This window comes from Gossypium arboreum, chromosome 8, assembly GCF_025698485.1.
Source record: "Gossypium arboreum isolate Shixiya-1 chromosome 8, ASM2569848v2, whole genome shotgun sequence".
In the NCBI taxonomy this organism is placed as follows: Eukaryota; Viridiplantae; Streptophyta; class Magnoliopsida; order Malvales; family Malvaceae; genus Gossypium; species Gossypium arboreum.
The window spans coordinates 139,621,710-139,635,834 of NC_069077.1; the positions used below are offsets into that span (position 1 = coordinate 139,621,710).

General features: G+C 29.9%; 2 protein-coding genes across 2 annotated transcripts; one reads left to right on the forward strand and one right to left on the reverse strand.

The window, feature by feature from the left end:
- Positions 1-297: 297 nt before the first annotated feature.
- Positions 298-813, reverse strand: LOC108469656 (calcium-binding protein KRP1-like). The gene has a single exon (XM_017770627.2). The coding sequence runs from the start codon at positions 735-737 to the stop codon at positions 435-437; it is 303 nt and encodes a 100-aa protein (XP_017626116.1). The 5' UTR covers positions 738-813; the 3' UTR covers positions 298-434.
- A 4,880-nt stretch (positions 814-5,693) lies between these two features.
- Positions 5,694-8,408, forward strand: LOC108467700 (multiple organellar RNA editing factor 9, chloroplastic-like). The gene is made up of 4 exons (XM_017768434.2): positions 5,694-6,195; positions 7,608-7,705; positions 7,800-7,865; positions 7,947-8,408. Exons 1-4 carry the CDS (start codon positions 5,852-5,854, stop codon positions 8,117-8,119), a joined length of 681 nt encoding a protein of 226 aa, XP_017623923.1. The 5' UTR covers positions 5,694-5,851; the 3' UTR covers positions 8,120-8,408.
- The last annotated feature ends 5,717 nt before the right edge of the window (positions 8,409-14,125 follow it).

Genomic DNA, 14,125 nt, shown 5'->3' on the forward strand with positions numbered 1-14,125 from the left:
TTTGCATGGATGTGGCCACAAAAAAAACATACATATTTTTTATTTTATTTTACAAAACCCATCAAATAACTGAAGACAGCATCATGAGAAAATAAATGTCAAAAAATATTGGTAAAAGATGTAAATTAGTAACTTAATTTTTACTAATTTAAGAGTTAAATAATTATTTATGGTAATTAATAATTTTCGTTAATTTTACATTGATATAATAATAAATTTAATTCTCAAAATAATGTTTTGTTTTTAAATTTTTAAAATTTTTTTAAATATCAATTTACTTAATATCGAAATACCAACTGATAAAGATGAACTACATTAATGTTAGAATTGAGAAAGTTGGGAATATCATACAAGGAAAGAAGAGGAATGAAGATGGAGGAAACTTGAATATTTTTTTTTTTATTAACGTTGTCGCATGCTTCTTCTGTCTCTCATTAAACCAGTCCAGGACTTAACCTAAACATGAGAATACAAAACTCGAGCTGGTTCAAAGCACCATCTCCATCCAAATCTCCTTCACTCAACATGCAAACAATTTCATCATCTTCCATATCTCCCAACCCTAACATCGCGCTCTTTATCTTCAAGCTCTCGAACGTTATCACCCCTTTTTCCGCATCCATCAATAGCCTGAACCCATTGCATACTTCTCCCAACAACCATTCCGCACCGTATTTTAACATCATTGAAGGGAAGTAGTCTTCGAAATCAACCACAATGTCGATTACTTCTTCCATGGTTGAACACTGTAGATTTTTAAAGGGCTTTTTAGGTTTTAACTTGTGTAGGAGTAGGACGGGTGGGGTTTATATAAAGGAGGTTCTTGAAGGGGACAATAATGGAGATAGAGGAAAAAAATGGGGATTTTCCAGGAAAGAGTGGAGCCATTGCAGACAATTTACAGTACTAAAGATAAAGTTTTGTGGTTCTAACTACTAGAGTGAGCTTCTTGCACCATTTTTTCTTCACATTTCCTACTTCCTGGAAGCTGCATGATATATGTATATATATAAAGTAATTGATATGGCATTATAAATTGTCTAATAATGTAGTCAATTTTGGCATTATAAAGGTGTTGTACTTTTATTATATATTTGTGAAAAATTACGTATTTAAAATATATATTTGTGTTTAAAATTCACATATAATAAATAAATAAATATACATGGTAGGTGAAAATTTTGTGTAATAATATTTAAAAACACGAGAAATGAAAAAATGAAGCTCTAAGTGCTCATGAGTTAAGTCAGGTTTGGGTTAGACCTAAGTATGATATTAATACATTTTATGCTTGTCTAACCTTAATTCAACTCAAAATATGAGTTTAAAATTTTTCCAAGCTTACTTCATATTTGTAAATAGCTAACCCGAGATTATTTTACACTTATCCGTATTTTTAAAAATTTTAAAATATATATTTATATTATTTTTAATTTATTAAATTTTTATATATAGTCATCTTAACATTTTTAATTACATTATAGTAGTATTATATAATACTATTTATTTAATTTCTTATGTATTATAAATGACATAATATTTAAAAATAACATAATATAAAACATTACAAATTTATAAAAAATTAGGTCGGGCCCGGCCTTAAATATCCAAGCTCAAGCTCGACTCATATCTTAAAAGAGTATAATATTTTTTACCCAAATCCTTCCAAATTTCAAGTAGACTCGTGAGCAAATCTAAGCTCTAGCTATACTCGTAAAGTTTAAGTTTTATGCTATGTTGATGGCATGGATTCAAATTTCATCATTTTTAATTTTTATTAGTTTTATTAAAAATATAAAAGATAAAAGTATTCTCGTAAGAATGTAATTTGTTCCAAACATGTAAGGATAATTTAATAATTTTATAATTGAATTGATGTCCAATTAACTCGTAATATCAAATTAAATAAAATTTGAATAGATGTATTCCAAAATAAGGAACCCAACAGGATATTGTGGAAATCAAAGGATTTCTTTGTTTGTTAGTTGGTCTCAAATGGAATATATGTATATGTGTGTATATATATATATCTATCAGTATAAAATTAATATAATTTTTATCTAACTTTTAAATTTTTTACAAATAATATATAATTTTTAATTTTTAATAATCGGATGATAATACACTTCAATACACTTGAACCTACGTTCTTACATTGACAACAATATTATGTTTTATAAATTTATAATGTTTTATATTATTTTTATATATTATATAATTTATAACACATAATAAACAAATAAATAGTAATATATAATACTACTATAATATAAACATTAAAAATATTACGATGACTATATATAAAAATTTAATAAATAAAAATAAAATTATTAAATATTAAATTAAAATCATTTAACTATATTTTTAAAAAATTTAAAAATATGGATGAACCTAAAATGATCTTGGGTTAGCTATTCATAAATATAGGGCAAACTTGGAAAAAAATTTAAACCCATATTTTGAGCCGAATTGGAGTTAGACAAGCATAAGTGTGTTAATATTATGCCTGAATCCGACTCAAACCTGACCTAATCTATGAACACCTAGAGCTTCGTTTTTTATTTTTTAATATTATTACACAAAAAATTTCACCCATCATATTGCATAATTATTATTATTAATTTTAAACCACTCATTTATTTAAATACACGTAATTTTCTACTGACATATAATAAAATTTAATAAAAGTGCAACACCATTATAATGCCAAAATTGACAACATTATTAGACAATTTATAATGCCATATGTATCATGCAGCTTCCAGGAAGTAGGAAATGTAGAGAAAAAATGGTGCAAGAAGCTCACTGTAGTAGTTAGAACCACAAAACTTTATCTTTACTGTAAATTGTCTGCAATGGCTCCACTCTTTCCTGGAAAATCCCCATTTTTTCCCCTCTGTCTCCATTATTGTCCCCTTCAAGAACTTCCTTTATATAAACCCCTCCCGTCCTACTCCTACACAAGTTAGAAACCTAAGAAGCCCTTTAAAAATCTACAGTGTTCAACCATGGAAGAAGTAATCGACATTGTGGTTGATTTCGAAGACTACTTCCCTTCAATGATGGAAAAATACACAGATGTTGTTAATACGAGAAATATTTTTTTTTAGCATAATAACAGTCTTCTCAATCACATTTCATAGCCTTAAATATTTCGTATTAAAGAATTTACGAGCTGTTTATAGTACTTGTGTCTAATATTATTATGTCAAATGATATTATATTCCACTATATAGCGCAAGAAAATCATTTCTATTTGCGTAATTAGTATCAATCTTTTAATATTTAAATTTTCAGTTCAAAAATCTATAGCTTTAATTATAAAAAAAAATTGAGAAATACTTATATTAAGTTATATTCATTTTTATAATACGTAAATTAAGTAAAAATAATTAAAATTTATAATATATAACCTTTATAATTTTTTTATAAATTGCAAATAATATAATTTTAGTAACTTTAAAATGTTATTTTTATTAAATAAGTTATGATAAAAAATTATTACATTTATTTATGAATAAGTTTATTATTTTTATAATATATAGTATGTACATATAAATAAGTTATGTCCATACTTCATGATATTATAACACTTAAATTATTTTTATAATTAAAATTTTTACCGTAATTTTATAATTTTTATTATTTAAATAATATAATTTTTTATAAAACTTTATACATACACAAATTATTTTTATAATATAATATTTTTTGCCATAATCATCCCAAACACTCATATGTGTTCATGCTTATAATATATATATATATATATATATATATATTATAATTGTATTAAAAAATTTTAAAATTGGTTTGGGTGCAATTATCTACTCAATTACTCTAATTCTCACCTCCCTAAGAATTGTAAGTGTAATTGGGATGCTCCAATTATACCAAATTCGATAGGATCAACCAATTGCAATGGTTATCCAAACATGCCACTAGTAATTACACGAAAATTCAATTATTCGATTGTTTTTCAAATATTACCTGAAAGTTTAAAGCCTAATTAAAATATAAATTAAAAAAATTAAGAAATCCCTTAGAAAAAATGACTGAAACAAGGCATAATTTAAGACCAATTATTAATAGTGTTAAAATTTTTCTAATAAATTTATTGACGTGACATTTTAAAATAAAAAAAAACTCACTTAATGAACATGTAACTAATAATAACATTGTAATGAACATTGATTTAACAAAATAATTACTACAAAATTAGTTTCTAACACAAAAACGAAGTTCAACTCTTAGCTTTTTTTTTTTTTTTTTTGCATTCAATTATTTCATTGGAAAAATGGAATAAATCAATCACATTTTATGTCATCAAATGTCAACTTCAAGTTGGAGAATATTTAGTTTGGTAGTAGAGCCGTAGAGATAAGAGAAATTGCGAAAAAGGAAAAAAAATGATGATCTATGAGACCATCGGAATTGACATTTCGGTAGCTCTTTCATGTTTAAGTTAATGATTTTGTTTAGAGAAATTGAATAAGGTTGAAGACGATGAAGAGTGAGCATGTCTAAAAAGTATCCCCGAAGACATTTTTGTGTTTATCTCCTCCTTACCTCTCACATGATAGTCCTCTTAATTTTCGAGCCCAATGTGCCTAGAGATTAGTTCATCCTCTTGCTTTGTTTGTTTGCTCCTTTTGTCCAATTTTAATCGTGGAAGGCTTTGTCTAGCCTTGGTATTTTGTGCAATTTACGAGTAAGAAATACATATAAACTAATTTTCATACTAATTAATCACGTCAACTTTTAGGGATGATTGTGGAATGAAATGAGGATGGATGTTATCAAATAACCACTCCTCTCCATTACAGATGTTAATATGAATGTAGGGGATAAACCCAATTAAACAGCGAATAAAGTGAAGAAAATAAGAATCGAAAAGATCAAACATGTAAATTTTACGTGAAAAAACTCCTCAAAAGAGGATAAAAAATCACGGGCAAAAGGAGGTTTCACTATAATAAAGGAGAGCACAAAAGATTGAGAAAATTAAAAGAAAAACTCGAAGTCCCACAAGAAAAACCCTTCGAAACAAAAAAAAAATTCTCTTAATCTAAATATTTTTGTTGTGTAAAACCTAGAGTAACTAAGGCCTATATTCGTAGCATATATGACTACAACAACTCTAGGTTAATTAAAGTTTAAAAATGGGAAACTAAAAAATAGAGTTTAACTAAGAGAAGAAAAGTCAAAATTAACTCTGATCAAAATAAGAGACATTCTCTCACAATGGGAAATCACTATTACTTCTATGAATGTTTGATGCATCCATCTTCGATTCGTCTCATCCTACCCCATTTCGTTTCAATTTAATGTTTACTAATTATTTTTTAAAAAACGTATAATTTTTTTATAACATATTATTATTATTTTAACAATTTCATTATAGATTCTGATTACCTATAGGCTCTCTCTAACCCTTAAATAGGAGAATAATGCTCTTCATCATACTCGAACTCACGTCTTTCTGTACTGGCAACAATACCCATGGTAATTGAACTAAGGCTCAATCGATTTTATAACACATTATTATATTTATCATTTTAATAATTATGTATAAGGATAAAATAGTAATTTCCTATTCAAAATCTATCCAACAATTTGGATTTTGTGGTTGGACTCAATTTTCTAATTAATTCACATAAAAAAGCCCTTGAAATCCATGAATTTTGGACTCTCAGCCCCAAAAAAATTTGACCCAAAAATCAGCCCAAAACTCTGAGCAACAAAAATATCAAACATCCTCAAAGTCCCCAAAAAACAAAAATTCCCCATAAATTTCAGAAAAATTATCTCAATCTAATCTTCTTCTACGTTTCTCGCTTTTTTTTTTTCAATGGCGTCTCTCTTAAACCCTTCTACTCTTCTTCTACCCACAAAACCCTTTCTTCCCACTCGTTTCCGACTCACTTCTTCACCTACTCTGCGAGTTAACTCACTGGCTCCCCGTCTTCCACCACCATCGACTCGTCCTCGTCGAGTTATCAAAGTTGCAGCAGCACTCGACAGTGATTATTCATCCAAGAGGAGTAGCAGCAATGAGCAAAGGGAAACGATAATGTTACCTGGTTGTGATTATAACCATTGGCTTATCGTTATGGAGTTCCCTAAAGACCCTGCTCCAACAAGAGAACAAATGATTGAGACTTATCTTAACACTCTTGCCACTGTGCTTGGCAGGTTACACTTTCTGCTTTCTGGGTTTATTTTATTTTACGTTTTTAGTTGAAAAATCTGAAAAAAAATTGGAATTTTTTATGTAAATTTTTGTGGGATTTGCTTTGTTTTTAATTTAGTGTTTAAAAATCCCCCTTTTTTGTTTTGTTTATGAGAAATTTTGTGGGGGTTTGCTAGGTTTTTGTATGAGGAAGTGTTACAAATTTCTACTTTGAATTGAATGGAAGAAATAAGTTGAACAGTGCATTGCTTAGAAGTAATTTGAATGATATCATAATTAGCAGTTGACCAATAAAGTTGAGTTTTTGCAATTTATCTGGCTTATATAATGAATTTAAGATAACATTTTAACAAATTATCCTTAGTAATCGAGGCTATTTAGGACAGAATCTTTGTCTTAGAACTCCTTGTCTGAATCTTTCACCTCAACTTTTGATAAGGATTGTGATTTAGTTATAGTCAAGAGCTTGAATGTTTAAATTGATGATCTTCATTTGTGCATATTGGTGAAGCTCACAACTCTTATGTCTAGCTTTATACCAGTCTTGTTAAGGCCAAATTGCATCGAAGTGCCTTTCGTAGTTTTCTATCGACATTCGACATCATCATGCATGTAATTAATCACTTTTAGTATATGGGGATCCTTGAAGGTTCGTGATTGTGTTTATTATTGTCAAGAACTTAAGCTCCTAAATAGTTAGATTGATTTACATTTTGGCATGTTAGTGAAGCTCACAACTTATATGTCTCTTCTAGTTTTATATCATTTGTTTTGGCTGTCCACAGTCTTGTTTGAGTCCTCATGCATGTGCCTTTCTTAGTTATCAAATATTTCAAAGCATCTTTGGGCATGTGTTTAATGATATGGAGATCCTCAATGGTTCACAATTGAGCTTATCCTTATCTAGAACTTAAGCTCCTAAATAGTTAGATTGGTTTACATTTTGGCATAGTAGTGAAGCTCACAACTTATCTCTTCTAGCTTTATATCATTTGTTTTGGTCGTCCACAGTCTTGTCGAGTCCTCATGCATGTGCCTTTTTTAGTTACCAATATTTGAAAGAATCTTTGTGCATGTGTTTAATGATATGGAGATCTTCGATGGTTCGCAATTGAGTTTATCATTATCTAGAACTTAAGCTCCTAAATAGTTAGATTGATTTACATATTGGCATAGTAGTGAAGCTCGCAACTTATATGTCTCTTCTAGCTTTATATCATTTATTTTGGCCATCCAGTCTCATTTGAGTCCTCATGGATGTGCCTTTCTTAGTTATCAATATTCAAAGCATCTTTGTTCATGTGTTGTATCACTACGATATGATAGCCTCCATTTCTACGAGTGCATGTTTTATCTAGTAATTGTAACAAAGAAATCTTGGTTATGTTTTTTACCTTTTTCTTCTTTATTACAGCATGGAAGAAGCAAAGAAGAACATGTACGCTTTTAGCACCACTACGTATACGGGATTCCAATGTACCGTTTCGGAAGAAACCTCGGAAAAGTTCAAGGGTAAGATTATTTATCAGGCAGTTTTGTTTGTTTAAACTATATGTTGTTTGTTATCATTACTTTTAAGAGTTAAATTTTGTTCTTTTCGATGTAGGATTGCCCGGGGTTCTTTGGGTGTTACCGGATTCATACATAGACGTCAAAAACAAAGATTATGGAGGTTGGTTCAGCTAAAGTTTCTTCAGTTATGCAAAAAAGGTTATTTTGGTTGTGTAATCTGCTTATTTTGTGTACTTTTTAGGTGATAAATATGTCAACGGGGAAATAATTCCATGCAAATACCCTACTTATCAACCAAAGGCAAGAAAAGAATCCAAATATGTGAGCAAAAAATACGAGAGACGAAAAGACGGCCCTCCTGCAGGACAGTTCCGACCAAAGCAAGCAGCAAGTCAGTCGGAATCATCGTCTTGACAAGGTACCAGAAATGCTGTTTCGAGACTACTCATAGTTATGGTGGTCTAAAGTCCAGTTTTTCATCATGCAACTTAGTTTCTCTCGTTTGTTATTCATCAATGTTTCACTGCTAGGACCGGTAAATAATATTCGAGCTGATACCAAGATTTTGCATGTTATTGAAATACATGTTCTGCGATGTCATGTATCTGTAAAGTCTTTGTAGTAGTTTCGTGAAAAACCGAAACTGACCTATACGAGCTTGTGATCTGAATTTCATCGATATGACATCTAAGGTTTAAGGTTATCTTCGAACGCGCATCATATTTATTTCACCATTTAAACTTTCAGTAATGAGATGGATTTTGGTTTATATTATGTGTGCCTGCAGTTGTTTCCAATTGCCTCTTTTCTTGGCCAACTTTGTGTATATGAACATATGCAGAGTGTTTAGCAGTAAATAGAGTTCGACGAAGAACACGATCCGTTTAAATACGATCAACATCACATGTTTAATACATGTATTGTATTCGTGTTTAAGATCTTGACACGTATAATTATTCGTGTTGTATTTGTACCGTTTACACGAAAAAAAACATGAAATATGTACATACATGTTAACTATGTAACACGGTACAGCCGGACAACTATAATCATCCCGGTCATGGATGCGACGGATTTTATCATCCTGGTCATGTATGCGACAGTATTTTATCATCCTGGTCATGGATGTGATTTCGATAAATATTGATGATGAATATAAATAGTGAAATAAATTTTTGTGACCATTATATAAATCTTTAGTCACATATTCAACAATATAGTACCATATCCTTTTTCACCAGTCCTGGGAATGGGAAAAAAACAGCATAATTGAACGCTAAAATGAATGAATTTTATATTGAAAAATTTTGATTATTTTTAGGTTAAATATGCTTAAAGTCCTTACAATTTTTCTACGTTTAGAATTTAGTTTCTTACTTTTGTTTTAAGGAATTTAGCCCTTTTCTTTTTAGATTTAAAATATAAGTTCAATTATTAATATCGTTAAAATAATAATCGTTATTAATAATTAGATTTGAATATTGAAATTTAAAACGTAAAGGGATCAATTTTCAGAAAATAAAAGTAAATACACTTAATTTTAAACGTACAAAAAGTATAAGAATTTGGAGCGTATTTAAACTTTATTTCTATATAGGTCCCTTTTACTTACAATTCGGACCACACTATCATAGTATCAGAACTGAACTAGATTAGGATGCTAGTTCGGAACAAGAGGTTGGGTTAATTGATCAACAAATGAATACAAATTGAATGAATCTAGTTAAAAAATAGATTGAACCAACGATCGAACTAATTTGTTCTATTTATTATTATTATTATTATTATTATTATTATTATTTGTAATAAGTCTTTTAATAATTTTTAATTAAATTGGATAAACTAGTTGAATCGAGTTAAAAATTATTTGAATTATTAATTAAATTAATTTATTTTATTTTTATTTTTAATATTTTTAATCAAATCGCATGAACCGATAATCTAACTGGTTCAACCATTAAAACTTTCAACGTAATGAAAGTGAAAATTTATGTAGATCTATAATTTATAAACCGCATTGTTTAGTACTATTTGTCATGCATGATCCACATCACATGCCATATTTTATCGTCATCACCGAAAAGAGTAGCAGCAGCTCAGCACTCAGCACAGCTTCGAAATTTCTAATTACTGAACCATTGAAGGCGAAAGAATGGCACCCATGGCTGCGTTGCAAAGCTCAATGACTGATCTCTCTCTATCGTCCAATGATAAAAATAAATCTGGAATAAAAATTTTACATTATCTAAAAAATAAATGGTAATGAGATTAATATATATTGTGGAATCTTACATTTATCGAAAATGTAAAATTTTTAAATTTGTAATTTTGAATCTAAGTCATCATAATTTTATAATTTAATTTTATTATTTTTATATAAATTATTTATTTTTTCACTTGTATTGTAAGTGTACCATAATTTAGTAATTATAAATTATATAATAATTTAAAGGTAGGTAAAAGTATCGTAGAGATATTGTAACACCCCTAGCCCGTATCTGACGCCGGGACAGGGTTCGAGGTGTTACCTGACTTAAACTCAATCAACTATATAAAATCGAGCCATAAAATTTTGATCAATTTAAAACTTTTCTTTCACAAAAATTTTGTCCCTTAAACGGGTTCACGAGACCCAAAACATACATTAGAGACGGTTCGGAATTAAACCGAGAACTTAAGAAAAACTTGAAAAATTCATACTTTAAGGCTCCACACGCCCGTGTGAATATAGGTCGTATGGTCACACACGCCCGTGTGGCTAGAGACACGCCTGTGTGCCTATCCGTGTGGACAAATACAAAGCTATTTTCCAAGCCATTTTGTCACACTCACAACATATGCACGCGTACTTATACAATAACATACAACATGACAAAATTAGGTACTTAAACATTCCTAACATGTCATGATTATGGCAATTTCACATGCAATAGATATCATAGATATTACTCACATCTTTACCACATTCATGCTATAATCATTATAAACTCATCACGTAATACCATAGCACATACATGCATAATTAAAATGGATTTACAACCCCGTAATCAAAATAGGCCAACACATATGGTTAAAGCCATATCACATACTCTAATATTTAAACTCCTATACATGCCATAGACTCAAAGTACTTGAAATCACTACACCAATAGCGATAGCTTGACAGTGTGATAATATCTCTGACGAACTCCAACCCGAGCAAACCTGACAACCCTAGAGAACATGGGAAAGCAAGAGAGAGTAAGCTTTATGCTTAGTAAGTTCCTATGAAAACAATAAGCAACTCATTAACAAGTTTTATCAATATTTACAACAAAATCACAAATTCACTACAATCTGTCTTCCTGAGCAACAGTCACTAATTTATTTATAACTGGAGCTACGAAACTCCAAATCAAGTGCCGTTAATTTTTCCTGAAAATATATTCATATATCTTCTATCCAAAAAATTTTCAGGATTTTTGGTTTGGCCAATAAATACCAGATTTTTCTTAAATTTTCCCCTATTTCACTGTTTGACTAATCTAACCACTCTTCACTACGAATCAAATTTCTCATTGTACAGAATTCAAAATATGTTCTTGTTGATTTCATTTGAAACTAGACTCATTAAGGAGTCTAAGAATATAAATTTTATCTTATAACCATTTTTGTACAAATTATAATGATTTTATAAAAACAGAACAGGGGACCCCGAAGTCATTTGGCTCTGTCCCACGCCACTTCAATTATCTCATTATCAGCAATTCTTTTGCTTACACGGTTTCTTTTATAAGAAACTAGACTCATTAAGATTTAATTACATAATTTATTCAGCTTCTAACTCAACTCCCACAATTTATGGTGATTTTCCAAAATCACGTTACTCCTGCTGTCCCAAGCAGATTTATTACAAATTTACTCTTTCACACATTCTTTGTATTCATATTATATAAACATGTACATCACCAATCAATTTCATCACATATCTATAATTTCACTTAAGCATAATCTCAATACAATACATCATGCTCAATGATTCGCACACAACCGATTAAAATGGCAATTATAAGATGGTTCCGCACATAGCCCACCCTGATCGATAATTTATGATGGTTTTACCCTTATTCACATATATGACATAAGCATTTAAATATTTCAGTGTCAACTTTAACTCAATCGAATTTAACCATTGTACCATTTCATAACCACAGTTACTTTCGTCATTCATATCTAAATGGTATTTCACATAATTCATATAACCTTTCACCATGACCGAATACACACCTATGCTTCTCATTTCATATTCATGATTCAATTCCATTCGATCTAACATGTATAAGTATATATCACATACCTGGCCAACTTAAATTTTTTGAATGAATTCAATTGCCGATTTAACACAAGGTTTCATAGTCTTAGACTTTTATCAAATCATCGGCATTTAGCCTGCTAGGTTTTAAACCCGAATTCATCACCGGCACGAAGCCTGCTAGACTTTAAGTCTGAACTCATTCACCGGCATTTCACCTGCTAGGCTTGAAGCCCGATATCATTTCACCGGCATTATAGCTTGCTAGGCCTGAACCCGATATTATCGCATCGGCATTATAGCCTGCTAGGCCCGAAGCCCAATAATATTATTCACTAGCTTAAAGCTTGCTAGGCCGAGGCCCAAATATCACATTTCGATAAACAATTCACCTGTTCTTTCATACTTTCATAACTTATACTTCAATTACTTATAACTGAAACACATATCTATGAACAAAGATTTTCATCCTTTCAACCATATAAGGTTTAAATTCCACATTGGAACACATATCTTAGTACATCATTTAAGAGTATCAAAGTCGACTAGATGTGCTAGTCACATACGGCTCATAACTTTAATTTAATATTCATTCAACACAAAGGACGTATGTATATATATATATACACAATCAAACATCTTCTTAATTATGATTATTCAACTCTTAAGCATATAACATGATCAAACACAAACACTTAAGAACTTACCTTGGATTTTATCGAATAATTACGGATTGACTGATCGACTAGTTTCGCTTTCCCTTTATCCAAAACTGGCTCCTTATGCTCTTGAGCTTGAATTAAACAAATTTAACTTATTGTTAATCAACTAATCAAGCATTGTATCATGGGTATATTCGGCTTTCACACATATTAAACATAGTAATAATCATGCACATTATAATCAAAGTGCAATTAATCCCATACACAAAAAATATACGACACTTCATTTCCATCTACTTATATACACGTATCACATGAGACTATTTCATACTTTCTATCACCTAAATAAACAACAAATTTTCCAAATAATTTCTTAAGTCTACATTCGGCATCTATATCCACAAAAACACATTAGCCGATTATTATAAATCATCTAAACATTTTTCACCTAAATCACACATACATATCATGCTAGCACATAACACCATAATTTTGTCCTAATTTGGACAGCCAATAATTTACAGTATTACAGCAGCATATTAATTAGCTAAGCACCATAAATTTGTCCTAATTTGGACAGCCACTAATTTACAATATCACAGCAGCAAATTAATTAGTAATAAACTATCTTAAGTTCAATTTTAACTCCCTCATGTAGTAACCGAACAGCATGCAAGTTAACTTCCAACATTCGGTCAACATTTAACCTTTACAATGAGTAGCCAAATAAAAAAAATGACAACATTGAACCGAAGTTCCCTTCCTTTAAAACAGCAGTTAATGGAATTTAAATCAAAGGGATTTATATGTTATATTTTCAGCATTTGGTCAGCATTAAACACTTCCAATCAATAGTCAAATTTAATAATCCACAATCACACTTTCCTTCATTTACAACAGCCGGTCAAAGCATTTAAAATAAAAGAATATGCATGCTAAATTTCCAGCATTTGGACAACATTTCAACTTGAAATTTTCCATCTTTTCACCTTCGATATTTCGAATATTTAAAAGCAAAAAGAAGAGTACAACTAATCAATTAAATTTTTTTGAACATAATTCAAGGTATATGTTCAACTGAACATTCATGTTAACTCATAATCAATAAGGTATTAAGTAGAAAATAAAAACATTATTAGCATGCATGCTATCTACATACGACAACTATTCAACTTCTATCTCCTTCTGGCCTTACTAATTTCTCCATAATAGCCAATTGCCATTAAACAATTAAGCCACAATTATCCTTATTCATCAAGCTCAACTCATCTATCATCACATTTAATACCAAAAACATCAAACACCTTCAAAGACACTCAACAACCCATAGCCGAATGCATCACTTCAAACCAATAACAAAAATTGAGTCATGGGCTATGAAAGGAGCTTAGCAATTAACTTAATTTCACATAAATTATCAAGAAATAAAATCAAACATACCTCTAATTAAAATCACCAAGACCAAAA